General features: G+C 50.8%; 1 protein-coding gene across 3 annotated transcripts in view; it reads right to left on the bottom strand.

The window, feature by feature from the left end:
* The window catches only part of SPNS3 (SPNS lysolipid transporter 3, sphingosine-1-phosphate (putative)), a 44,190-nt gene extending 16,868 nt beyond the window's left edge, over nucleotides 1–27,322 (bottom strand). Inside the window, exons 1-8 of one of the 3 annotated variants that reach the window (XM_055404032.2) lie at nucleotides 26,926–27,322; nucleotides 23,136–23,201; nucleotides 17,936–18,072; nucleotides 17,100–17,251; nucleotides 16,330–16,396; nucleotides 15,450–15,598; nucleotides 14,350–14,502; nucleotides 9,938–10,127 (exon numbers count right to left, since the gene is read on the bottom strand). In XM_055404032.2, the coding sequence (XP_055260007.2) occupies nucleotides 9,938–10,127; nucleotides 14,350–14,502; nucleotides 15,450–15,598; nucleotides 16,330–16,396; nucleotides 17,100–17,251; nucleotides 17,936–18,072; nucleotides 23,136–23,201; nucleotides 26,926–27,121 (1,110 nt within the window). In that variant the 5' untranslated portion in view covers nucleotides 27,122–27,322. Of the gene's footprint in view, nucleotides 1–9,937; nucleotides 10,128–14,349; nucleotides 14,503–15,449; nucleotides 15,599–16,329; nucleotides 16,397–17,099; nucleotides 17,252–17,935; nucleotides 18,188–18,832; nucleotides 18,961–23,135; nucleotides 23,202–26,925 lie in introns of those variants that run through there. The other 2 variants (XM_088828805.1, XM_088828806.1) reach the window with 2 other exon arrangements.
* Between the last annotated feature and the right edge of the window lie 428 nt (nucleotides 27,323–27,750).

Below are 27,750 nucleotides of genomic sequence, written 5' to 3'. Positions count from 1 at the left end.
CCCATGGACTGCAGCACTCCAGGCTCCTCTACAGAGTGGCTTGCCAGGCCCTCCTCCAGGGGATCTTCCCACCCCAAGGATCGAACCCGGCTCTCCCTCATTGCAGGTGGATCCTTTACCACTGAGCCACTGGGGAAGCACTTTCAAACTATACTGAATATTAATTCAATAAAGAAAGAGCTCAAAGGACTTCCCTGGTGGTCCAGTGGCTAAGACTCTGTGCTCCCAATGCAGGGGGCCCGGGTTTCATCCCTCGTCAGGGAACTAGACCCTACATGCCACAGCTAAAGATCTTGCATGCTGCAATGAAGACAGAAGATCCCATATGCTGCAACTAAGATCTGGTGCAGCGAAATAAATAAATATGTATTTTTAAAAAAGGAAACAAAGCTGGTCAGGATTCATCAATAAGTCCAAAATGTTCAAATTAATTTGAAGTTAAACAATTCCTTTGATTTCAATTCAATTTCTTCAGGTAAGTTCATATAAATGAATGAAACATTATATGATTCTATTTATATGAAATATCCAGAATAGGAAAATCTATAAAGACAGAAAGTAGATTAGCAGTTACGTACAGCTGGAATAGACAATGGCTGGGGGAAATGGTGAATGATTTATATGACTACAGAGTTTCTTTTTTAAATAGAAAGTCCAAGAAATGCATTTACTCTGTTGTCCCCTAGGAAGTTCTTTTTGAGGTGATGAAATGTTCTACAATTGATGTGGTGATGATTGCAAAATTCTGCAAATATACTAAAAACCATTAAATTTTGCACTTTAAATGGGTGAATTGCATGGCACATGAATTTCATCTCAATAAATCTGTTTTTAAAATTACCATATAGGGACTTCCCCAGTGGTCCAGCGGTTAAAGACTCCACACTTTCAATGTGGGAGGCAAGGGTTCGATGCCTGGTTGGGGAACTAAGATCCCATGTATCACAAGGCACAGTCAAACAATTTTTTAAAAAGAAACAAAAAAAATATCCATATAACCCCAGTTTAATAAAAGTATTTCTAAAAACATAAACCTATGTTTATACACCGAGAGACACATATAGAAGGATGGTCACATAAAAGTGGAAACTAACAGGCCAAGATGTTAAGAGTAGCTGATTCTGGAGGATGAGAAAATGGAAAGTTGTTATTTTCTTCTTCGGGCTTTTCTGGTTTTGCTTTTTTTTTTTTAATTTTCCCCCAAATAAAAATAGAAAGGTCACTGATAGAGTGTGCTGAATTGAACTGCTGGTCTCAACGTTTGAGTTACTGGGGTAGCATGTGGCTGCCACATCCCTGAGGTGTCAAGGGCCCCAGAGTATCATCCTCAGTCCTCTCCTCTTCTCTATTCAAGCTCAGGCCCGTGCTGATTTCATTCAGCCTCATGGCTTTAAATAACCAGCCTAGACCTCTCTCCTGAACTCCAGACTCATGTATTAACTGCCCCTTAACATCTGCAGGTGAATGTCCCAAAAGGCACTTCAAATTCAAAATGTCTAAAATTGAACTCCTAATCCCACTCTTTTCAAAAGCAAAAAACAAAAAAACAACCTCCATCTCAGTGAATGGCAACTCTGTTTCCAACGGCTCAGGCCAAAAACCCTGGAGTCATCCTTTCTCTCATCCTTTTCTCTCACACCCCACACCCAACCCATCAGGAAATCCTGTTGATTCTACTTCCAAAACACACCCAGAATCTGACCACTTCTTCACACTCCCTCCATAACCAGCCCAATCCAAGCCATAGGCATCTCTTGCCTGTATTATTAGAAAGTCTGCTAATGGGTTTTCCTATCTCTCATCTTTATTTCATTTTGTTATCATCACAGCAGCCAGGAAGACCTTGTTAAGCCACATGGCAGGCAGTTACAAGTGAAAATGAGAATGTTAGTTGCTCAGTCATGTCCTACTCCTTGCGACCCCATGGACTTTAGCCTCCCAGGCTTCTCTGTCCAAGGAATTCTCAAGGCAAGAATACTGGGGTGGACTGCCATTTCCTTTTCCAAGGGATATTCCCAACCCAGGGACTGAACCAGATTCTTTACTGTCTGAGCCACCAGGGAAGCCCAGGTAGTTACAAAATGTCCCCAGTTGGGACTTCCCTGGTGGTCCAGTGGTTAAAACTCCATGCTTCCACTGCAGGGGGCATGAGTTCAATCCCTGGTCAAGAAACTCAGATCCTGCATGCCATAAATAAATTAAAAAATTTAACAAACAGTTCCCAATTAATTATGCTTCTTGGTATTCACATTCTTGTACAGTCCTCTCCCAAGGGGAAAACTGGGCCAGTTTTACCCTTTGCTTCAACCAATTCAGTAAGGCAGTAGTGATGCTATGCTTTTCCTGGCGTAGGCCTTAAGAAACGTCACAGCTTCCATGTCTGCTTTCTGAGAATGTAGCCCTGAGACCACAATGGAAGCAATGGATTTGGGCCAGTGGAGGATGAGAGACCATATGGAGGAGAATGGAGGAGCCCCAGCCAACCACCAGACACGAATGAGATCAGCTTGGAGGTTCAACCCGGTCTCCCAGTTAAAGGCAGCTATGGAGTGAGCTATGGGCTGGTTTCATGTGAAACCAGCCATGAAACCATCCAGCGAACTCACAGAATCATAAGAATAAATCATTAACTTAAGCCACTAAGTGTTATGGTGATTTGTTACTCAGCAATAGCTAACTGACACAAACCATCAGTCAGAGCATCACCTCTGGGCTAGAAATCCTCTAATGGCTTCCCATTTCACTTAAATTGGAAGCCAAAGTCATTCGATGTACAGGGTTCCATACAATCAGCACCTCCCCCTCCACCCCTGCCATTCCCTCTGACCTCATCTCCTCTGCTCTACCCTGGTTGGACCCATTCCAACCGCATTTCCTAGAAGACACCAGTATGCTTCCTCCGCCCAGGACCGTTGCACTTGCTGTTCCCTCTGCAGGCAGGGCTCTCCCCGTGTCTAACCCCGTATCCACATGGCTCCTTCCCTCATTGACTTCAGGTTCCCGCTGAAGCATCACCATCTCGGTGAGGCCTCCCTGACCTCCTGGCACAGCCCAGCCCCTCTTCTTGTCCACTCTCCGTACTCTGTTCTTTTCCACAGAACTCAGACCCATCTAACTCACTATTTATTTTACATCTTTTTTTTTTTTTGGCTGCATGCACAGCATGTGAGATCTTAGTTCCCCAACCAGGGATTGAACTCATGCCCCCTGCATTGGAAACACGGAGTCTTAACCACTGGACCACCAGGGAATACCCTATTTTACATCTATTTTGTTGCATACATATTTTTGCCTGTTTTGTTCAATGATGCACCCTCAGAGCCTAGAACAGTGCCTAGCACACAAGATATGTTTGGGAAATATTGGGTAAGTGACTGAGCATCATTTCTACTCATCCTGGCTAGGACCTCCCTTGCAGCCACCTCACCATGTCCCCAGCTCTGCTCCCTTAGCCCATGAAGCCCAGCAGGGTGTGAGGGTAAAGACTCCCCACTCCCAGGTTTCTCACCTGTGAGACGAGAAGAGCAGCACAGAACCAGAGACCACTTGGGCAGGGACAAGGGTACACTTGTGGGTCTTCATGGCTGCGTGCGCCCAGACAGACCTCACCATACGCTGGAGAGCAACAGGACCCAGGGCTCAGTGAAGGATGAGCCTCTGGCCACAGAGCAGACTATTTTCCCAAAACAGCCACTGCAATATTTCCACATGCTCTTTCAGATCACTACTAGTCTCCACCAAAAAGAGTAAATCCATTCTCTCTCCCTTTGAATCTGAGCAAGAAGTTGTGGCTCCAATGAAGAACAGAAAGCAGTGAAAGTGACACTCTGTAACTTTCAAGGGTATGTCATCAAAGACTACACAGTTTCACCCAGCTCTCTCAAAACTCTAGTCCTTGGAAGCCAGCCACCATGTTGCAAGCAAGCCCCAGCCACATGGGGAGGTCACGGGCAGCTGCTCTATCCAGTAGCTCCAGCTAAGGTCTCAGCCAACAGCCAGCATTAACCATCAGCCCTTAGCCTTTGACATCTAGCTCGCACCCCCTTCTGCCTAGTTAACCCCAAGTGGAAAACAGATATGTTACCCTCACCCCCAACCTTGTCCAAGCTACAAAGTCATGAGCAAAATAAGTGTTCTTGTTTTTTTTAACCACTAAATTTCATTATATATCTATAGTAACTAGAACTGGCCCCAAAGTTCATTTATCTCTTCAGTTAAACAAAGGGGAAAGTACTAGCACTCCCATTTTATAACCAAGAAAATTGAGGCTCAGCAAGGTCAAGATCTTGCCCTAACTCACACAGCTAGGTAGTGAAGAAGCAGGAAGAGGTTCAGGTCTTTCAGATGCCTCAACGCATGCTTGTTGCCATCCCCCAATTTCAGCTCCTCCCTCTGGACCACAAAACCTACCTAAGGGGGTACTGCCAATGTTCAACCATCTCCTCCAGCTACCAAGCCAGCGATGATGGAGTTCCTACCCTGAGCTCAGTCCCTCCACTGAATACAAACCCCTTCTCCTCTGAAGGGCAGCGGCTCTGGGAAGAAGGCCAAGGAAGAGGGTGTGAGCCAAGACCTGCTGTGCGCGTCTGGATCCCAATTAACAGCCGAGAAGTCAAGTTTCCCTGCCAAGGGGACTGGAAGGAGGGAAGAGAAGGAACCCTCTGCTCCTGCAGGTGGGCCCCAGGGCACAGGCTTGTGCCCACAGAAGGCCCCAGACCAGACTTTAGATGCTCAGGAAACCCCATCACCATGAAACATACAGCACAACTTGGCCCTATTTCAGCAAACTGGGGATGAGCACGCCCATGATGCTTCCCCAAACCCTTCCTTCCAGCGCAATACAGCCACAAAAGCAGTGGGAGAAAAGCCATATGCAGCTGTAGACACCTGTGTACACACATCCCACACGATTATCTGCTTTCCTGGACACACTCGCACACAGACATGTATGCAAAACAGCACCCATAGACACACTCATACACACTGTTCACATATACAATGAATATACATGTACATGCAATATACAGAGAGCATGACTGTACGGGTACACAGAAATGGACACACACGAAAGTACAGATATCTGCATTCACATTCACAGACCTGCATAAGTCACACTTAGATGCATGCACACACTAGCACACGTGCCCACATTCCTGTGGGCCTTCCCAGGAAGCCCCATCAATTTCCCCTGGAGCCTATCAATTTCCCCAGGACTGGCGGAGAAAGTACAGGAAGAACTGTGGTTCCTTCAGTCTGAGAAGGTGAAGGATGGATGGGGGGGTTGGGTGGATGGATGGCTATATCAATAGATGGATGGTGGGTGGATGGAAGACACTCAAGTGACTTCCTATTTTGAAGCTAATTTGAACAGAAGCCAATTCCTCAGCCAGCTTTGGCCACCCTTTCTGATAGTGACCCACATAGGTCTCCAAAATCTACCAACAATCCTTCACGGTGAACTGCAGCCAGTTCCCACCCTCTGAAGTTTCAGGGGTGATACCATATCCAGGGACTTCAGACTTGTGTATCCAACTCCACTAACACCTCAACTTGGATGTCAACCTCCTGCCACAAACTCAGAAGGTACCAAACCAAGCTGCTCATCATCCCCCAGATTCCATTGTTCCTAGTTTCCTGTCTCAGTTAATGGGCTCTTTCTCCTTCCAGCTACACAGGCTAATATCCCAGAACTTGCCTTTGAGTCTTCTTTCTCTCACACCACACACTGAATCTATCAGGAAATTACGACGGCTCTACCTTCAAAGGGTATCCATCATCCAACCGTTTCTGACCACCCCCGACACTTCTGCTCTTGCACTCTCCACCCTCATGGGAAGTCCATTCTCAGCACAGAAGTCAGAGTGATTTCACTGAGAGAAGTCAACGACAGAAGAACAACAGAGAAAATCAATACAACCACTGTTGGCCACAAAACTGACCGACCTTTAGTTACACTGACCAAGAAAAAAAGGACAGAAGACTCAAGTTACTAAGATCACAAATGAACATTACTACCAACCTTACAGAAATTAAAAAGATTATAAGAGAACACGATGAATGAAATTCCTAGAAAGATGCAAACTACCAAGACTGGCTTGAAATAAAAAGCCTTAATTGACCAATAACAAGTAAATATTGAGTCAGTAATCAAAAAAAACTTGCCACAAACAAAAGCCCAGAACCAGATGGCTTCACTGGGGAATCTGAACAAATGTCTAAATATGAATTAACACAAATCCTTCACAGACCCTTCCAAAAATAGAAGAGGAAGAAGCACTTGTCAACTCATTGTATGAGACCAAACAAAGACATCACAAGAAAACGACAGACCAATAGTTCTTATGAATAGAGATGCAAAAATCCTCAACAAAATACTAGCAGGACAAATTCAGCAACATATAAATATGATTTTACACTATAGCCAAGAGAGGATTTACCCCAGGAATGCAAGGTTGGTTAAACATACAATCAATGTAATATACCATACTAATAAAATAAAGGACAAATGACATGATTATCTCAGTAGATGCAATAAACTTAAGCCAGATCACCTACTCCTTAACACAAAACTTCAACTCACTCTCAGTAAAAGCCAGCTCGACCCAGTGCCCACATGGCCCAACAAACCTTGTCCCCATCACCTCTGTCCTCTTCTTTCTTCACTCCACACTAGCCACAGTGCCCTTTTTGTTGGTCCCTAAACCTACCAGATAAGAAGACTCTTGAGAGTCCCTTGGACTGCAAGGAGATGCAACCAGTCCATTCTAAAGGAGATCAATCCCAGGTGTTCATTGGAAGGACTGATGCTGAAGCTGAAACTCCAATACTTTGGCCACCTCATGCGATGAGTTGACTCTTAGAGAATGAGATGGCTGGATGGCATCACTGACTCAATGGACATGAGTTTGAGTGAACTTTGGGAGTTGGTGATGGACAGGGGGGCCTGGCGTGCTGTGATTCATGGGGTCGCAAAGAGTCGGACACGACTGAGTGACTGAACTGAACTGAAACCTACCAGATACACTCCTGCCTCAGGGCATTTACAGTTGCCGTTCCTTCTGCCTGGCACACTGTTCCCCTAAATATCCCATAATTCACCATATTGTGAATTTTACTTACATATCTTACCTGTTACCTATCTCCGCCAACTAGAATGTGAACTCCTTAAGAACAGAGCTATTTTTGGCTGTTTTATTCACTGATATATCCGCAGCATTTAAACCAGCATGCCACTTGGTAGGCACTCAATAAATACTTGTTTAAAAAAAAAAATGAATGAACAACGACAGCTGGTCACTCAACCATTCACATAGTGAGCAATGATCACCCCCACCTGCCTGACACCATGCTTTGAACTAGGAGGGCTGAGAAAGATCAGAACCAACCTGGGCCCAGCTGGGAGGGACGGTCAGAGCATATGTAACCAGGACCCGAGGAAGACAGTGCTGAAGAGTGGCGAGGATGGAGAGAGAGGGCAGGACCTAGCAATAAGCGATGGCTCCATGGAGAGACGGTGCTCCAGCCAATCCGAGAGGGCCCAGAATGATTCAGGCACACGGAGAAGGGGAGGGAGTAGAGAGAGCAGATGAAGAGCCCAGATGTAGGGAGCAGCGTGCACGTCCTGGGAACCAGGCGGGGAACTGCATGGCAGGACCACATAGGAATAAGGCTACTAAGGATATCAGGGCCATCCATGAGGGGCCTGGAATGCCAGGATGAGGAGTCAGACTTAGTTTTCCGGAGGCACCAAGGAGCCACGCAAGGCTTCTGAGCAGGAAAGGTCCGTGGTGTCACTCCGGCAGTGCGAGAAGAACAGGTTGTGGTGGGGGAGCAGGAAGACGAGGAGACCAGGAAGCTGGCTTCTTGGGACAGTCCCAGAGAAAGACAGCAAGGTGTGAGCCAAGACGGGACGGAGTAGACCAAGAGAACAGGGGCAGAGGCTGCCCCGGTGGCTCAGTGGTAAAGACTCCACCTGCCAGTGCAGGAGACACACAGATTCAATCCCTGATCCGGGAAGAATCCAGGTGCCGTGGAGCAACTCAGCCCACAGGCCACAACTCCTGAGCCTGCGCTCCATACCAGGAGAAGCCACCGTGATGAGAAGCCCACACATCAACAAAGACCCAGCATGGTCACAAATAAATAAATCAACAGAAATTATTTCTTTAAGTCCATTAAGGAGATAAATTTACAAAAAGAAAAAAGAGAAGGGGGCGGTTTGGAGGTGTTAGGGTTTATGACTGGTGTTAGTGGGCAGGGGTGGGGCGTGGGGAGGTTGGGGGAGCTGGAGCCTGAATCTCGGGGCCTCAGGAGCACAGAGCCAGGGGAAGTGGCAGGGAGGGTCTGGTCAGGGTGTCTACAGGGAACCACACCACTTCTGGAAGGCTGAGGAGTTCTGGGGATCCCGTCTGGCCCCTGCAGGAGCCGCAGGGAGGAGCAGGTTCCCAGCACAGGAGGGTGGACACATCCCAGACCCGCCCACCTCCCTGCCCCTCAGCCCCTCACGCCCCAGGGCAGGCCCAGAGAAAAGATTCTCCAGCTGGCTTTGTCAGCCAAGATGCAGTGTCATTTCTAGATGAGCCATCCAGCTCTGGAGATGTGCCAGGCTACAGAGGGGGGACAGCTGTGTCCCCGCAACACAGCCAAGGAGCCACTTCCCAGAGCCAAGCGAGACAGTGGCAGAAGCAGAGCTGGCAGGGGCTCCGCGGGCCCAGCCAATGCAGAGACAGGCCTTCAACAGGGCCTCCATCTGCCCGGGGCCGCCGCCTCCCTGCAAGGTCAGGCTCATTCAGTCCCCACCAGCTGGAGATGATGATCCCAGTCACGCTCTCGGCCAATAAGCACTAAGGCATTTATTAGGCTGGCCTGGTGTATGGCAGCCCCTGTCTCTCTCCCATGGGGATGACAAGGGTCAATGCGGCATGAAGGACATAGACTTTGGAGCCTGCGGGGGCGGAGTTAGAGGCTTATCTGTCTCATTCTTGGTGTGCCTGTCTCTGGGCCTCAGTTTTCCCATCTGTTGTGTGGGGATAAGAAAAACCCTTTCCAACAAGGGCATATGGTGGTGGTGGGTTAGTCGCTAAGTCATGTCCTACTCTTGCGACCCCATGGACTGTAGCCTGCCAGGCTCCTCTGGCCATGGGATTCTCCAGGTAAGAATACTGGAGTGAAGGGAATGATAAGGACCAAATAAGAGCACATGCGGGAGGGAATGCTAACAGAACTTATCTATTTCCCAGGAATTTCAGTGGAAACCCAACCAAGGCTGAGGACGCTGGTGAGAAACACTCATACCTTAAAGGAGGTGCCACCTACCAAGGACAGTACAGGGCATTAGTTATATCTACCCACCTTGGTCTAGCTTACGACACTCCTCCAGGCAAATATTCTACATTTAATTTTAAATAGAGAAGAAGATAAAAGACTTTCCCTGCATACTTTTAGACTAGAATAATACAGTAGAAGAATCATTTTTTGAAGAAATGAGGTCCCATTATCTCCAATCAAAGCATTAACCAGGAGAACTTCCCTGGTGGTCCAGTGGCTGAGATTCCATGCTTCCACTGCAGGGGGCCGGGGTTCAATCTTTGGTCAGGGAGCTAGATCCTGCATGCCAAAACTGAGATCCCATGTGCTGTAATGAAAACCCAGTGCAGTGAAATAATTTTTTTTAAAAAAAAAAGCATTAACCAAGAGCTCAAAGGACACACTTTAGAGTCAGAAAAGCTTAGGCTCAAATCCTAGTTCTACCCCTTCCTAGCTGAGGCTCTTGGTATGCCTTAGTTTACTCATCTGTAAAACGGGAATATCAGAGCTTCACCTGGAAGGAGTGATAAATATAACATTTGGGAAGACCTGGCACAGTGTCAGCCTATGCGAAACAGGAGGTCCCTACCCACCGCAGCCCACTCCCACCTCTGAAGGGGCCCTCACTTACATAGGAGGCCAGGAGGGTGGTCGGGGCCAGGATGAGAGCCAGGTAGAGGCAGGGGGCTGCAGCAAGCAAGCTGGCAGCACAGATGAGGGGCTCAGCCTGAGGGTTGACTTTCTTGTACCTCCTTGAAGTCTCTGCTCCCAGGATGACCCCAATAATGCCAGTCACAACAGTCAGTGCCCCGAAAATCAGGCTGATGGACGAGAGCAGAGAAAGCTTGGTCAGCGGTGGGATCAGGATAGGGGTCCAGCCACCTGCCCTCCAGTGCATGACCTGGTGTGTGTGTGTGTATTCAGTCATGTCCAACTCTTTATGACCCCATGGACTGTAGCCTGCCAGGCTCCTCTGTCCATGGATTTCCCCAGGCAAGAGTACTAGAGTGGGTTGCCATGCCCTCCTCCAGAGGATCTTCCCGACCCAGGGATTGAACCCATGTCTCCTGCGTCTCCTGCATTGCAGGCAGATTCTTTACAGCTGAGCCACATGATCTGGTACCTGCAGAGCATGTGACTGTGGGCCTCTTCCCCTCCCTCCTAACCTGGGTCCTTGGGACCCTGCTCAGGGATCCATGTACTCCCTACCCTTTCCATCCCCTTTCCTGCTTCACCCTTGGGACTCCATTGGCCATGTGGGTGACGTTTCCAACACCCCAGCTCCCAGCCTGCCTCATCGCCAGCAACCTCCTGCGCTGTCTCAGCACTGAAAACTGCCCCACCCAGAAATCTTAATCCTACAGTCCCACTCTAGCCCCAACCTTCTTGCCTTCCAGCCCCAAATACTAAAGGGATGGAGATAAGTGAACATTTACTAACAGAGCTCCTATGATACACAGGCACTCACTGGGAATTTTACACTTCCTTGAGTCCATCCTTCACTCTCTGTCTCTGAACTTCCCTCAAGCAGCCCTCCTTACTTCACTACCTTTCCCACCTACTCCTGGGCCCACTTCCACTCTGCTTGGTCCCTCTTGCAGCTTCTTTCTGTAGAAACCTCATTCCAAGACAACCTCCATACAGGTCCCCAGAGGATGCTTTCGAGGACACCAATCTGACGATGTACCTTCCCAGCTCCTGCCTAAAATTCTGCACCAGCTCTTAAATACCCAACAGATTTGATTCCAGTTCACTGTGGTGTACATGGCCCTTCCTGATCTGACCCTCTGTGACCTCAACCCCAAACTCCAATTCCATACTCCTCAACCGCAAGACTTTTTGCTGTCCCCACTTCATACCTTTATTCCTTCATCTAGAACACCCTTCACTGATTTTTCTATTTACCAAACTTCTATACATCCTTCAAGACCCATCACAAATGTCTCCTCTTTGGGGCTGCTTTCCCCTGTCCCTTTACTGATTCATTCACCTTTTCAGTTACTATAGCACCTTCTGCATCTCTATCATCAAGATCACTCACTAGACTGTGAATTCCTGGAGAACAGAACCAAGCTTGGTTTACTTTCTTGACTCTAGGCTGGGAGCACAGAGTCTGGAACAAGCGATATATGTTAAGCAAATGGCTCACTGATCCCTCCCAGAATTCCCAAGTGAACAGGTGAGGAAGGTGAGGTTAAGAAAGGTCAAGGCCAAGATTACCCAGCTAGTAAGTGACAGAATCAGGATCTGAATACACATCTTCATCCTCCTGGTCCATCCTAGCCCAAAGGATGGACCCAAGCCTCCTTTAGAAGGCAAAGGGATACTGACACTGACTAGCATGAACTCTTGAAAACACCAAATGTAACTAAGACTTTTCCAGCCCTTAACTGGCTTCCTGTCGTCCTCGAAGCAAGATCCCGGCCAGCACTGCAGCACTGGCCCCTGCTGACCTGTGGAACCTCCCTTCTTTCCTCCCTCCCTCTCTCTGCACGAATGATTGAGAATTCTCTAAACTTACCCTACACTTTCCGGCTTCCCTGTTTTGGCCCACACTCTTCCCTCTGCCTGGAGCACCACCATCGCCCCCCAACCATTCTCCACCTGGGCAGGATCCTCTCCCAGAGCCAAACCTTTCCAAAAGTGCCAGGTGCCTGCCATTACCTCCATGGCTCCCACCAAGGCGGTAAGAACATGACAGATGCAAGACCATGGTTACTGACAAATTGAATGTCACCAAAAAAAAAAAAAAAAAAATCTCTCCAGAGAAGACAGGGACCTGCCTGAGGCCACACAGACCCACACTAGCAAAACCAGGGTCTCCTAGCTCCCTTCCTACTGAACAAAGCATGTGTGTCCTTAGGCAGCTTAAAGGTGCTTAACCCAATCTTCCTAGGCTTCCAAGCTGTACCAGGCTCCAGCTCAGCCCAGTCAAGCGACCCCGAATCCAGATGAATGCTATCTGCCTCTGAGTCTTGGTCTGAGCTGAACTTGGCAGGTTCTCAAGACCTTTCTAAGACTCAGGATTGATTATTTGGACAAGTGATTTAGATGGGGGACCCCCAGAGCCCCCCAGAGGGGTGGACAGAGGACACACCTACCACAAAGTGTCCCCACCCTCACACGCCTTCCCAGAATCAGACTCTCAGAGCCAAGAGGGTCCTTAAGGCCAGCCAGTTCTGTGCTGATCCTCTGTACAGTGGCCCAGGCAAGCAGCTATCCAACGCCTGCTTACATGACCCCAGGGCTGTGAAACTCAGTAGCCCCTTGCTGCCCCTTCTGTCTGGGCTCTGGATGTTGGAAGTTTTCCCTCTGGCTGAGCTAGAATCCTGTGTACTGCGGCTTCCTGCTCCCATCCAACCCGCACCTGAGGGCTTAGCCTAACCAAGGAGGGTGTATGAACAGGTAAGTTCTCGGGACTTCCCCAGTGGTCCTACGGCTAAGACTCCACGCACCCAATGCAGGAGGCCCGAGTTCGATCCCTGGTCAGAGCACTAGATCCCACATGCCACAACTAAGACCCAGCACAGCCAAATAAACAATATTTAAGGGAAAAGAGTTTCCCACTCCAGTGTTCTTGCCTGGAGAATCCCAGGGACAGGGGAGCCTGGTGGGCTTCTGTCTATGGGGTCACACAGAGTTGGACACGACTGAAGTGACTTAGCAGCAGCAGCAAGGGAAAAAAAAAAAAGCTAAGGTCTATGCAGAACCAGGGCTTTCAACCCACCCCGGGGTAGGCTAAACAATGCCCCCCACCCAAGATATCTATGTCCTAACTTCCAGAACCTGTGACTGTTCCCTTGTATGGGCAAAACAATCTTTGTGGATGTGACTATATTAATGTTCTTGAGCTAGAGAAATTTTCCTCCACTTTTTAGTGGGTCTTCAGTGCAGCTACAAATGTCCTTATAAGAGGGACGCAGAGGGAGATATGAGACTGACGAGGACAAGGCAACGTGACCGTGGATGCAGTGATGCGGCCTCAACGAGAGGCCGCCCGCAGGCACCAGAAGCGGCACAGGAGGAGGCTTTCCGAGGGCCTCTAGCAGGAGCGTGGCCCCGCTGAACTTGGTTTTGACCCAGTGAAACCATTCTGGACTTCTGGCCTCCAGGACTGTGGGAAACACTTCTGTTGCTCGAAGCTACTGTGTGTGTGGTCATTCGGTCCATCAGCCCTAGGACCCGAACACTAACTCCCATGTCAGTTTCTCACCCAGGTTCTGGGAAGGAGCCAAGTTAGAGGAAGAGGCTAAAGCAGAGAAAGGGGAAATCACTGGCCCAGGAATGCACAGCCAGTGGATGCCTAAAGTGGGATGGAGTCTTGGTTTATTTTTCCACTTTTTCAAGCTGCTGGGGGACTTTTAGGACTCAGTCTTTGCCTCTGGGGAGATAAGAATCTAGTTGTAGAGCCAGAATAAACATCATAATATCCTGGGACTTCCCAGGCAGTCCAGTGTTTAAGATTCTGCGCTTCCACTGCAGGGGGCACGGGTTCAATTCCCTGGTTGGGGAACTAAATTCCTACATGCCATACACTGCAGCCAAAAAAACAAACAAAAAAAAATCACAATCTCCTTTGGTGCCCCAGTTTGCCATCTGTAAAATGGGACAACCTCATGCTACAGGTCCCTCTGAAGCAAGACTGCCTAGAAATCCCACCATTCCCTAGGTCCCACTGAAGCCTCACTCACCACCAAGTGCCTTCCGGACCCTCACCGTGGCCCAAAAGCGAGAAGACAGGGACTGGGGCCCAGAGAGGACAAGTGAGCAGCCTGTGGCCACTCAGCAGCAAGAGCTCTGCCTGAGCTAGAACCAGGCCAGTGGGCCCCCGAGTCCTGGTGTCCGCCCAGAGACCGAGTCTTGGGATTCAGAACTCCAAGAACTTCCCCATCAAGAGCCCAGATGTTGGGGACTTCCCTGGCAGTCCCACGGTCGAGACACCATGCTTCCATCGCAGCGGGCACGAGTTCGATCCCTGGTCAGGGAACTAAGGTCCTGCATGCTGTGCTGTGTGGCCAAAAAAAGAGCTGAGACGTCCCTCACCTGTCCTGGCTGTTGCACGGCTCCTGAAAGCAGGGCAGGAGCAGCCCATGCACCACACGGGCCTCGAACAGAAACTTGGGGGCCCAGAAGCCCAGAGCTCCAGTCACAAAGGCCATGGCTGTCACCCCAAGCGTCGACCACACAAAACTGCAGCTGAAAGAGAAAGCGGATGAGACAGAGGACAGGATGGCTGGATGGCATCACCGACTCAGTGGACATGAGTTTGAGCAAGCTCTGGAGAGACAGCGAAGGACCCGGCAGCCTGACGTGCTGCAGGCCGGGGGGGTCGCAGAGTCGGACATGACTGAGCGACTGACCAACAAGAGAAAGTGCTCTGGATGGAGCTGGGAGAGGGCTGGGGCTGTCGGGGCCTGTCCGCTCCCCTCCTCCATCTTGGGGGCACTCAGGTCACCCTGGCACTCAGGTGGTCCCTGATCCTCCACTGACACCCCCTAAGCAGCCTGCCCTTCCCACCTCCACACCTTCGCTCCCACTCTGCCTTCCTCCCTCCTCTTTGAGGACCAAGTCTCCCCGACCAGAGCGACCCAAATCCAACATCACATTCTCCAGCAATCTGTCCCTCTCCCCTGCCCTCCACTCAGCTCATAACTCTGTAACAAAGAAGTGGCATCCGGTCCATGCCCCACATTTTGGCAAATTATGAGACCTGGGTAGGTGACCCCAACCTACCTCCCCAGCCATGCCTGGAACAGAGGCGGCATACTCTCTCACGAGGCTCGGAGAGGTGAGCATTATACACTCAGGCATCTTCCCAACAACCTGAGAAGCCGGCACAGCTACAGAACTATGTCCGCTGAATAAATGAGGGTAGCGAGGCTCCAAGTCTCAGGTCACTCAGGGATAAGGCAGTGGCAGAGCCAAGGCCGGAGCTCCCTCCCTCCCAGCCCAAATTCTGTCTCATGGCAGGCAGAGGGAGGCCTCTGGGTGGGGGAGCGACATCTCAGCTGGTGACACAGAACTCAAAGGAAGAAGAGGGCTGTCAGGGAGGGCTCCCTGGAGGTGGAGGGAGGGAGGGCGGTGATGCTGGGGCAGGGAGAGGGGTTTTCAATGACACGCAGGCAGGAGCAGAAGACACTCACTTTCTCCACAAGTATCTGACGTCCTCACACCAGCTGCTCCGTGGGTCCCCTATGGTTGCGCACCCCTGCTTCTCAGCAGCTCCCCGGGGTGGGTCTGGAACCAGCATGATAAGCAGGATCAAGGCCACAGCTTCCAGGCAGGGCATGATCTGGGGACAGGAAGGCCCAGGAAGCTCAGGGCTACACATTCCTATAAGCCAGGAGATCCCAGCTGTGACTGAACTTTGTGGACCAGGTTCTTGGGTTGCTCTGTGCCCCGGGGGATAGGGGAAACGGGTTCATACCGGGGGAGCCGGTTATACACACAGCTTGACATACCACTGCTTCTCACCCCTCACCCATGAGAGGACAGGCTCTCTGGGGAGCATGGTCCCCTTGGGATTTCACTTAATACCTGTCTGTTCTGTACAGACACTGCTCTATTGGAATCAGTGAGACTGGCACGGTTGAGAACTGGAGGCTTGACTACATTGACCCTGACTGTTGAGTACTTGCTGCCCCAGTAAGGGTTTCTTTTCCTGGCCCACACCTCCATCTGCCACGCCAGCCCTGTCCAAGTGTCTTCCCCTCCCTTGTCTCACTGATCCTTAAGATTCCATAAGGCAGCTTTACTCCCCCATTCTACCAATAGGTAAAGTGAGGCCCCAAAGAGGGAGGTGACTTCCTTGAGATCACACAGCTAGCAAACTGAACAGCTGGGATGTGAACCAGGGTCACGACTTCCAGAGGCCATGGTCCATACACAGCCCTGAAGCTGCCGACGTCTGAACACCCGCCATGGCGCCAGACACTGTGCCAAGGGGCTAAGGCCACTGGAGACTGGAAAGTCCCCGCTGGCCCAGGGGGGAAAGCAGAGGGAAGAAAAGGAAGCTGGACTCACTCGGAGGGCCCAACGCCAGTTCCCAGTCAGCTCTGTCACAGCCGACCCCAGCACGTAGCCCAGACCACTGCAACAGAGAGGTGGGGGAAATGGGTTGGGAGGGGAGCAGGCGGCCCCAAGACCCCAAGGCCAGCCTGAGCCAGGGTGCCCCTACCCCAGGGAGCCAGCTCTCAGCAGGCACAACTGGGAAAAGTGAGCCATGTGAGGCCCAGATGTCCACTGCCCTTGGTAAGTCACCAGTGACCTCTGGCTCCAGGCCCATCCCAACCATCCACTGTCTCCCTATAAAAGGCCCACTCACCCTGCCTCTCCACGTCTCAGCCCTGCCCAAGTCAGGTGATTTCAGGAAACCTAAGTCAGAGTTCAGGGGTCCGACTGCAAAGCTCACTCTGTCCTATCCCACTGTGGGGTGCGTGGCCCAACCCTAACACAGTTCCCTGCCTCACCTCCCAGAGTCAGCCCCTCCCTGTGTACCCCACACTGCTGAGCTGCTTTTTCTCCTTCCTCCCGGAGTGTATTAGTATGTAGGGAGCATCTCCATTCCATATCTCTAACCCCCACCATAGCCTACAGGTAGATGCTATTGGCCCCATTTACAGATGAGAAAACTGAGGCTCAGAGAGATAAAGTGACACAGAGAGGAAGGGTAGAGTTGGGTTTCAAATGCAACCCCTTCTGCTCAATGTCTTCTGCATCCAGCCCAGCCCCTGTTCTGACCCCTTTGGGCCTCAGTTTACCACCCAGAGAAGTGGATCCAGGGTAATACCAACCTTCCAACAGGAATAAAGATGTAGAATATGGCCAGCACACGGGTCCGCTGGTCCCTCACGAAGAGGTCTCCCAGGACAGTGGGTGCGATGGTGGAGTAACTGGCTGTGCCAGCCCCCACCAGCCCCCGGGCCAAGAAGAAGAGCCAGGAGTACTGGGAGAATGGGCACAAGACCACAGTCAGTTCCAGAAATCACCCTCGGGGCAAAGGGGACTTAAAGATCTTTCAGAGGGACCAAGGGCATCTTGTGACACGGAGGAGGGGGATCAGGGCTCTAAGTGAAAAGTAAAAGTGTTAGTTGCTCAGTCATGTCTGACTCTCTGCAACCCCATAGACTGTAGCCCACCAGGCTCCTCTGTCCATGGGGTTCTCCAAGCGAGAATCATGGAGTGGGTTGCTGTTCCATTCTCCAGTGGATCTCCACAACCCAGGGCTCCAGACACCTCACTATTCCCCCAAATCGCACAGGTGCCCCCTGCTGGCGCCCACAGCCACTGCCCTGAGGAGTCCTTTTCCTGGGCATCCTGGTTAGCAAACTGGCCTTTGCTCACCAGGCCACTTCCCGCAGACAGTAGCAGTTACCCTCACCCCAACCCTCACCCCCACCCCAACCCCCACCCCTAGCTCAGTCTGGAGGAAGATGCCAAAGAGGAAGGCCCCTGTTAAGAAAGTCCAGCAGCCTGTTGAGCGGTCCTCTCTCAGCCCTTGGAAGGCAGTTCCCCCCAGCCAGCCTGTAGCCCGGAACAGAGCAGAAACAGCTCTGCTGGAGCTGGATCACAGAGGAAGAAGATGGGGGAAGGCCCCACCGGGGACCTGGGAAGGAGTGAGGGCACATACCTGGGGGGAGATGAAGGAGCTGGAGAGGCCGGCTCCAGACCAGAGCAGGATACCAAAGCTCAGTGTGGCCTTGCGGCTGTGACGGTCCCCCAGGTAGCCAAACATGGGTGCGGACAGTAGCAGGAAGCTGATGAAGACTGGAGGAGACACACAAGGGGCGGCATGCAGCTCATTCCCCAACAAAGACGGGGTGGTGGCAGGTGCAGAGCAGAAGGGTCCAGTAGGCCCAGAAGAGGGAACTGACTCAGCTTGCTTTAAAGTGAGTAGAACCGGCAAGAGAAAAAGGTAAGTTGAATCCCCCAATCCCCTACCACGGCCCAGAGTCGGGGGAGTGGGAGGAAAGGGCGGGGGGAGGCTGGGCCCGGGCTCAAATCTCAGCTCTGCGGCTTGCTCACTGTGCAGCCTTGGTGACTAAGGAGTGCTCTCCGAGCATCAGTCCAACAGTGGAGGTCAACATTCCCCCCTCCCAGGCTGTGTAAAGGTGAGACTGAAGTGAGCACGGAGTCTGGCACGGAGCTGCCAAGGCCCTGTCTTTAGGACAACTCCCACCCCTGTGAGCCTGACTCTGGGCCTGGTGAAATTTTGCTCTCAGGCCCCTGCTGGAGTTAGCTGGTGCAAAGTCAGGTGGGCGGGGTGTGGGCCAGATGCCTGCTTTGAGCAGATGAGCACAGTTAAGAATGAGCACACCGATTATAAACCAGCGGCCCCTGGAGGCTGGAAGAGACTTGGTTTTCCTAAGTAAAACATTCCCCTGACGCTGCACTTGTATTTATACCATTTTTCCAAAGTACCTAACACTTATGAATTGGTGACTGGATTAATGAATGCGTTTACTATTCTGCGAAGACAAAGAAATTGCCACGTTTTTGCTTAACTACACCACGTGGATAGGTATACCTTCACTGCTTCTGTTCCTCAAATAAAATCGCCTCCATCCTTCTCGCTGAGTCCGCTGCCTCCGAGAGCCGGCAGGTGGCCAGGGTAAGGTCTAACCCTCGGCCACGCGGTCCCCCCAACCCAAGGGCCTTGGGCTTTTCGGGGCCCCGCCCAGCGTCTGCGTCTTCATTCGGTAAGCACAGATGATTGACATTTTCTGAACCCAATGAATGCCCAGACTCGTCCCAACTCGTGTTCCAGCCTCTCCCACTTTGCCCTGACCCGCTCTCGTATTGGGTTACGCCATAAGCAATTGGCGGAAATTAAGCCAGTTTTGACCTACAAAAACGGCAATTTAATGTGGTGTGACCTAATACTCCGCAGAGAATGGTCTTTGATGTCAACGGCATTTAAAAATTTAATAACTACTGCCAAAATGAAATGCCAAAATAGGCCTCCAAAAAGGCTGTATCAATTTACGCTGGAATAGAAATATTACATATTGTTTGCTGACATTTGATAGGATCAATCGATTTATTTTCGTTCATTTAATGGTTAAAACACAAATGGTGTCTCGCCGACGTTTTAATCTGCATCATCCTTTTCCCCAGTGAGGCTGAGTCTCAGCCCCTGGGTCACATCCTCAGCCTATTTTTTTCTATTGGCTCCGTGTTGATAATTTCTCCAGTCCCCTACATTTGTTTTAAGGATTTAAAATCAAATTCTGAGACTGAATTCCTGGGCTCACATTCTGACCCCACTGCTTCCTAGTTGTGTGACTTTGGGCAAAATCCTTTACTTTCTGATTCCCCTTTTATCAGAGTACAAGAGTAAAAGTACTTCCCCTCTAAGCTTATGGGGAAGATTAGATAAAATAAAGCACATAAGAGACAGACTTTCTGTAAATACCCAACAGATGTTATCTGTTATTATTGCTAATTGCATTTATAGTTTCTATCACCATCATACAGAAGAATTTAGCTTTGATGTAATCAGATGTATCAATCTTTCTCTGGGGAGGTTGTTTTGTGTCTTGTTAACACATATCTTTGTCACCTAAAGCTTCTATTTCCCCAAATGTTCTAATACTTTATGAGATTAGGGGTAGGGATCCCTAACAGTACGTGTGTGTGCATGCTCAGTCGCTAAATTGTGTCAGACTCTTTGCTACCCCATGGAATACAGCCCACCAGGCTCCTCTGTCCATGGGATTTCCCAGCAAGAATACCAGTGTGGATTGCCATTTCCTTTTCCAGGGGATCTTCCCGACCCAGAGATCGAACACAAGTCTCCTGAGTCTCCTACATTGCCAGGCAGATTCTTTACAACTGAGCCACCTGCAGGATATAAACACTTTAAACCAGCAGATCTCCTGGAATGAAGAAGCCCGCCCCTAAGTGGAAGGCAGACACGCCTTCACTCCCAGCATCTCCAGATTCAAATCATTTCTGTGATAAGGTGGAAGTCATTAAGGAGCACAAGGTGCAGAGAAGGACTCTATGAGCAACCACCTGGATTTGAATCCCAGCTCTCTCACTTGCAAGCTGTGTGGCCCTCAGAAGCCCCGTTGCCTTTCTGTGCTTCATGTTTGTCATCTGTAAAATAGGCATAATAATAATAATCCCTGCCTCGTGGGATTGTCGTAAAGATTAAATGACTACGTGTTATTAAGCCCTTAGAACAGCACCTGGCACATGGTAAAGGCCACATCAGTGTTTGTTTTAAATACTGTAAATCAATGAACTAACTCCAGCAGCTTCTCTGTCCCATTGCAGTGGGGCGGGTGGCTGGGATCTGACCACGGCTTCGCCCCACCTCCCACCCCATTCCTATAGCTACACTGAGCCCTCTGAGCCATCAGTTTCCTCCAGTCTGCACCCCTGCGGTGATTCAGAAAAGTAAGAAGGCTCACCTGAAGTCACCGGGGACAAGCCTGGTTGCCAGGCCTCCAAGCTCACTGCCCTTCCCACATACCTGTTTGGGCTACTTCTGCAGAGAAGACCCTCCCTTCATCCAGTCTCAAACACATATACGCGCATGTCCATCCCCACTACACACTCACAAGCACGTCTCTGTGTTCACAGGCTTTCTCTCTCTCTCCCCCTCTCTCTCCTGCTCTCTCTCACACACACAAACTTCTTCCCCCACACAACTCATTTATCAGGGGCCTTGCTGTAATAATCCTGCTCGCCACGGTAAGAACCAAGGAAGGGAAATATTGACTCAACTTCCATTATCTGTTTAATCTAGAAGGGTCTGGGTGTTGAGCCTAGAAAGCCTCCCTCTGGCTACAATACGACTGGAAGATGAGCACCATCTGCTCACCTTAGCCCTGAGATAAGAGCAACTGGGAGAGACTGCCATCTAACGCAATGATCTAACTCTTTTGTTCGGTGCCTCCATTTGTAGAACCGTGTACCCCTTTGCATGTTTTCAGCTGACATCTAAGGCATTTATTATCATAAGTTTAACTAGCTGCAAAGGATGTGATTTCCAGCCATGATTGTATTTTTTAGACTAGATTGTCATCCGTCCTTAGGGCTGCAGATCAAGTTCATGGGAAACATGCACCACAGAGCCTTATGGGCAAAGTCAGTCCTCATTTGGCAAATCAATAGGGCAAATCAGACTGGTTGTCTGTGAGAAAGATATGAAAACGTCGGCTTCGTTTTTTAATTAATTTTTATTGGGGTTTTGTTGCTTTCCAATGGTGTCTTGGTTTCCACTGTACAGCTTCATTTTTTTAAATTGAAATAAACGTGTTGATACCCATCAGTGAGACAACCATCTCACTTCTGAATTCTCAGTTGTAGATAAAGAGAAGACTGTCACATACACACGCGGGCCAGCGAGATAAAGCTTGGCACCTTGCCATCCCGGGTTTGTGGCCTGGAGCAAACATCCCCGATATGTTTCCATTGACACTCTCTCTGTCCTGCCCCCAGGGCCTCATCAGCAGAAGCCAGCAGCCGTGAGGGGTCCCTCTGTCTGATATGGAGTTGAGGGGGGCTGGGTGGTTTTTTTAAATATTCTATTTATTTATTTGGGTGCACCAGGTCTTAGTTTCAGGACTCAGGCTCCTAGTTGCAGCATGTGGAATCTAGTTCCCTGACCAGGGACTGAACCTGGGCCCCCTGCAATGGGAGTGTAGAGTCTTAGCTGCTGGACCACCAGGGAAGTCTCCCCTGGAGGTTTTTTACACCTAGTAAAACTCAGAATGGGGAGAGCTGTATTTTCCTCCCCAAAATGGTGGGCACATGTATATTAAAGGAGAGGTGGGAAAAAAGGCCCAGATGCTTGTTCTCAGGCAGATCTAAAGAAAAAAATATATGGGCTTGAGGATCTGTACAGAGATCCTCAAAACTGAAGAGCACACTTGTGTATCCTGTGTTGTGACAGTGTGTGCACACATGTGGGCACGTGTGTGTGCATCTGTCTGTCACCATCCAGAAACCCATGGGGGAAAAGTTAGCATCTCATGACCCCAATGGCCCCCACCTTGAAATGCAAGGTGTGGCTACTCCCCTCTGCTGGACTGTAGGCCCCACTGGGCCCAGACCCCATCTGAGCCCCCGTGGGTATGTGTTGCTATCTGTCAATCTACTTTTATTTTTTTATTTTTTGCTGCACTACATAGAATCATAGTTCCTTGACCAGGGATCGAACCTGCACCTACAGTGGAAGCACAGAGTCTTAACCACTAGACCGCAAGGGAAGTCCACTGTCTGTCTGTCTGGGTCCTAGTGACCAGGTTTTTCAGATCCTTGAGAAGAAAGCACATGTTAGAAATTCTAACCCCAGCTACAAAGCTGAGCTTAACAGACACGAAGGATGAATGACCAACTCCCCAGCCAGGATCTGAAGCCTGGGAGCCTTTTCAAGCCCCAGCTCCCTCCCTTCTTTCCCCAGCGTGTGTGCGTGCTAAGTTGCTTCAGTTGTGTCCAACTCTTTGCACAGGCAAGAATACTAGAGTGGCTGCCAAGACCTCCTCCAGGGTTTCTTCCCAGCTCAGGGACAGAACCCGTGTCTCCTGTGGCTCCTGCCTTGCAGGCAGATTCTTTACTGCTGAGCCACCAAGGAAGCCCCCTTTCCCCAGCACTCACCCTCAAACCCTAAAAGGCTGTTCAGGCACCAGATTCCAGCCTCCTTCTCTGACACAGACTGTCCCTCCCACCCAAACACCCCCCATCCTCTGTGCCAGGGGACTCAATGGGGCTCAGGCTGGCCCCCCACCTGCAGCTGGAGCTACAGAGCGAACAGGACCTGCCAGAAGACCCCTGTCCAGAATGAGCTGACAACCCCAGGCTGGGGACTCCCTCCTTACCTGTCTGAAGCAAACCAGCATTGCTGTCACTGATAAGGAAAAACTTCTGTACGTCCAGCAGCACTCCTGTGAACAGATGGACAGTACTCAGGAAATGGGAAGTTGCCTGCCAGGCCTTCAAAGGCAGCTGCCTCTGCATTTGGGACAGGCTCACAGCTGACCAGCTCAGCACAGACATGGCACCCGGGCCCACTCTTCTCGTCCCTCTCTCCCACACATGCACACAACCACACACACACACACACACACAGGATCCAGCATATCCCAAAGTCACAGACATACCAATTCATGCACAAGCCTGCATGCCTGGACTACACACACATACTCACGCATCACAGACATGCAGATCCACATGGGCACATACAAACAGGCACACCCAGAGATATATACTCCCAGAAGCAGAGACACACACACACAGGAGCCAGCACTCACAGCCATGTAAGTCCAGCCTTGTACACCCAGACACATGTACACTGAGAGGTACACATGAAGACACACCCACAGGCACATGTGCATTTGCACATATGCAGGCCTGCCATTCACATCATAGAGTGACTGGTGTGTTCAGGCACTCAGTCGTGTCTGACTCTTTGCGACCCCATGGACTGTGGCCCACAAGGCTCCTCTGTCCCTGCGATTCTCCAGGCAAGAATACTGGAGTGGGTTGCATTCCCTTCTCCAGGGGCTCTTCCTGACCCAGGGATCAAACCTGAGTCTCCTGAACTGACAGGCAGATTCTTTACCACTGCACCACCTGGGAAGCCCCGGAATGACTGGAAGCCATTCACTTAGACTACGGTGTAGTGAAAGTCCCTGAAACTGTGCAGCACAGCAGCCCTACTTGTATACAGACTCCAGACATTCATAGATATACATGCGTGAGCATGTACACGCAAAGACATATGTGCCCTGGCCTGGCACAGGTGCACACACAGCACGTCCTTCCAGCGGCATGAACACACCAACATGGAGTGTCTGTGAGAGCTTCAGAGATAGGTCCCACTTAGGTCTGACCTTGGCCCCACCTCCCTGAAGGCTGCAGGTTCTTGCTCCAAGATCTTGCTAGGCTGATATCCTGTCAGTCCCTAATAGTATTTCAGAGCTAGTCAGGGTCCAAGGCATCTGCTTATCTGAGCTGTGAGGCTCTGGCCTTGTCATCACTTTGAATTATGAGATGGCTGAGGGCCATCAGTATCACTGTCCCCATTATACAGATGGAGAAACAGAGGTCTGAGCCACCTATGGCTGTACAGTTGGGACCATCCCAGCCAGAGGCAACCTACCCTCCCACCCAGTGTCACAAATGGGGCTCCGCAGAAACGACCCCACGGTGGAGAAGAAAACCTGCCATTCACACCTCGAAGACCTGCCAGCGGGTGAAAAAGATGAAAGAAACAGAGAAGTCAAATAAGAGATTTTTGTTCTGATGTTTACTTTGGACCGAACTGCCACAAAATCCAGATACTAGCTTCTATGTCTTTCCTTCTCTCTTAATACTTTTAATTACATGAATTAGATATATTCATTGTCAAGAAAGAGACAACACAGAGAAGCAAAGTCAATGGTGGGCTTCCCTGGTGGCTCAGTGGTAAAGAATCTACCTGCCAATGCAGGAGACATGGATTCGATCCCTGGTCCAGGAAGATCCCACATGACGCAGAGCAACTAAGCCTGTGCGCCGCAACTACTGAGCCTGTGCTCTCGAGCCCGGGAACTGCAACTGCTGAAGCCCACATGCTCTAGAGCCCGTGCTCCACAGCAAGAGAAGCCACACCAATGAGAAACCCGTGCACCGCAGCTAGAGAGCAGCCCCTGCTCGCCGCAACTAGAGAAAAGCAAAGGCAGCACAGCCAAACCTAAAGAAATAAGTAAAAGTATTTTAAGTCAATGCCTAAGTAAAACATTCTCTATAATCGCATTCATTTTGGGGACTGGGACTCAACCCCTTGTTTTGGCCACTCCTGGGCTCCTCCGAGCCCCATGCTGCTCTGGAGGCAGCCAGGGGACCAAGTGTGGGTCCAGTCTTGTTTTCATCTTTCTGCTATCACTCTGGCCTTCCAGAGACCTGCTTCACGCCAGCTTCACACAAGAGAATTCTTGGTGCGTGAGAACCACCTGCCCCAACAGTCCCCAGGCACTGGGCAAGGTTTCACTTCCCCGAGCCTCCCTCAACCCAATAACCATGGCCCTGCTACTCACACAGCCAGAGGAAGTCCCTTCAGTCCTGGGGGGCTGAGAGACCTCCACACCCCCAGTTGCCCCCATCCCCACTCCAATGTAGGACTCCTCAGCTTCAGCCTAATCTATCGCAGTAGCCTCTGCCTGACCTCTCTGTCTCCTTTGGCCTCCATCAGAGCCTCAACCCCGATTACAGTCTCCCCACTTGAAAATTTTCCGTGGCGCCCCATTGCTTCAGCAGAAGGTGCAAGCTCCCAGCCTGGTCCCTGAGAAACCCATGATCCAGCCCCAAACACTCTTTCAGAATAATTCCCTGCTTTATCCCCATCTCTCCACCTCTGATCGACCATGCACTTTTGCCCCGTTCCCTGCCTTACCGATTTTCTCAGCCTTCAAGACCCAAACCTTCTGCTCCTCATCTGTGAATTCTACCTGAACCCTCAGTGTTTCATCCTGGGAAAGCTATTTGTTCAGTCGTGTCCAACTCTTTGTGACCCCACAGACTGTAGCCCACCAGGCTCCTCTGTCCTCGGAATTTTCCAGGCAAGAATACTGGAGTGGATTGCTGTTTCCTCCTCCAGGGGATCTTCCTGACTCAGGGATCAAACCTGGGTCTCCCGCATTGCAGGCAGATTCTTTATCATCTGAGCCACCAGGAAAGCCCCTTTTTTTCATCCTGGGGCTGTCCAGCTAACGGTCACTCAGCTCTGTCCTGGATTAGAGACACGTGAACATGTGTTCTGTGTCCCTCTGAGCTCCTCAAAGGCAGTCACCCACAGGGTCTGGTGCTGTCTGCAATCCCCAAGTCACCTTCATTCTGCATCTGCGAGCTGGTAACTGATGAATCCAAATCCTGGCCTCAGGGAGCCCAGCTGCTGCAGGCAGCTCTGAGCTCCCCAGGTACCCTCCCCCCAACTCATGCTTCCTCATCTGGCTGCATCTGTCTCGCAGGAGTCCTATTAACAAGTTTCTCTCTCTGCCGCATGAGATGGTCATTCCTGTGTTCAGGAGCCACAAGGTTGTCTCCCCCCTTCCCCTGGGTCCCCAAGGCCCATAGTACTCAGTTCATCTTGAATGAGCACATGATCAAGGCAGAAAAGAAGGTTGAACCTTGAACGAATGAACGAAGAAGTCAATGAGTGGTGACATGCAGAAGGAGCGAGTTGAGCCCTGGGGCCTCCAGGAAGGAAGGCAGAATGTGCAAGGTTTGCACACCGCCTGCTGCCCCAGAAACAAGCAGCCAGCTTGTTCTTGCTTAGAAGCAGGGCCAGGCCACCCTGTCCTAGGCCAGGACCTCACCTCAACTTTCCACCCAGAACTTCCAGAGCTTTGCCGGAGGCCCAGCCCTCCCTGGAGTCCTCACCTACCCACCGCCATCAAGCACCCACACCTGTAGGCACACTCAGCCGGGGGATACATTGGGAACTCGTTTGGTCTTCTCCCCATTCAGGCTGACCTGAAACCATTGCGAGGGTTGGGGGGGTGCGGTGCGGAGGTGAGAATAGCAGAGATGTGCCGCACAAGAAGAAAGTTTGCCAGATGGAGGGCCACTGTGGACACACAGCACCGGCTGGTGCCAGGTGCTGCCCAGCTTGCCCGGCCCCTGCCTCACCTGCAATGATGAACCAGTTCATGTAGTTCAGGAGGTTGATGTAGCAGAGCACGGCAGCAGCCACATAAGCTCTCCAACGGGGCAGGCTCCAGGGGGCGGGCATGGATGGAGGACCTGTGTCCGCGGCCCTCGAGTGTCCATCTGGCCCCGGGGACTGACCGTGAAGCCCCTCTGGCTGCCTGAACTCCACAGACATGCCCCCAGCCTCACCAGCCTACAGCTCCCTTCCCAGGATGGATGCCGGGATGAAAGACACATCAGCTCTGCACAGAGTCACTTCCTGTGGGCTCCCAGTCGCCCAACCTCAAAGCAGCTGCCCTAACCACTCAGGATCTTATCACAGGTCTCTGCTGAGCCCACTGCAGCCTCACTGGTGAGATTTCACCATCCACAGCCCCTGAGGCTTGAGGTGGGGGAAGAGAGCTCCTGGCCCGCCACCCAGCCTGCGATGCAGTAGCTGTGCTGAGAAAAAGAAGCTTTGCAGGACAGGAGGTGAGAGGAGTCTCCTAGAGTCCCATGTGCTGGGGGAGGGTCTGGCTGCCACACACGAGACGGACTGTGAATGAGGGATTGGAACCTGGGTCCTAGGTGTTGGCCAGGAGAACAACACTGGACTGGACTGTAAGGGGAGGTTAACCCCAGCTCCTGTGTAAAGTCCTACCTGGAGAAACAAACACAATGAGGGGCTGCCGACAGGAAGGCAGCCCGAGGGCAAAGTTCATCAATGGATGTGAAACTTAAGGGGAGATTTTTGATGAAAGGCAAAATATTGGCATGCTCTTAAAGTGTCTCTCTAGGGACTTCCCTAGCAGTCCAGTGGCTAAG

This window comes from Moschus berezovskii, chromosome 20, assembly GCF_049115385.1.
Source record: "Moschus berezovskii isolate FMDL1 chromosome 20, NW_MosBer_1.0, whole genome shotgun sequence".
In the NCBI taxonomy this organism is placed as follows: domain Eukaryota; kingdom Metazoa; phylum Chordata; class Mammalia; order Artiodactyla; family Moschidae; genus Moschus; species Moschus berezovskii.
This window is presented reverse-complemented; position numbering and strand designations above follow the sequence as displayed.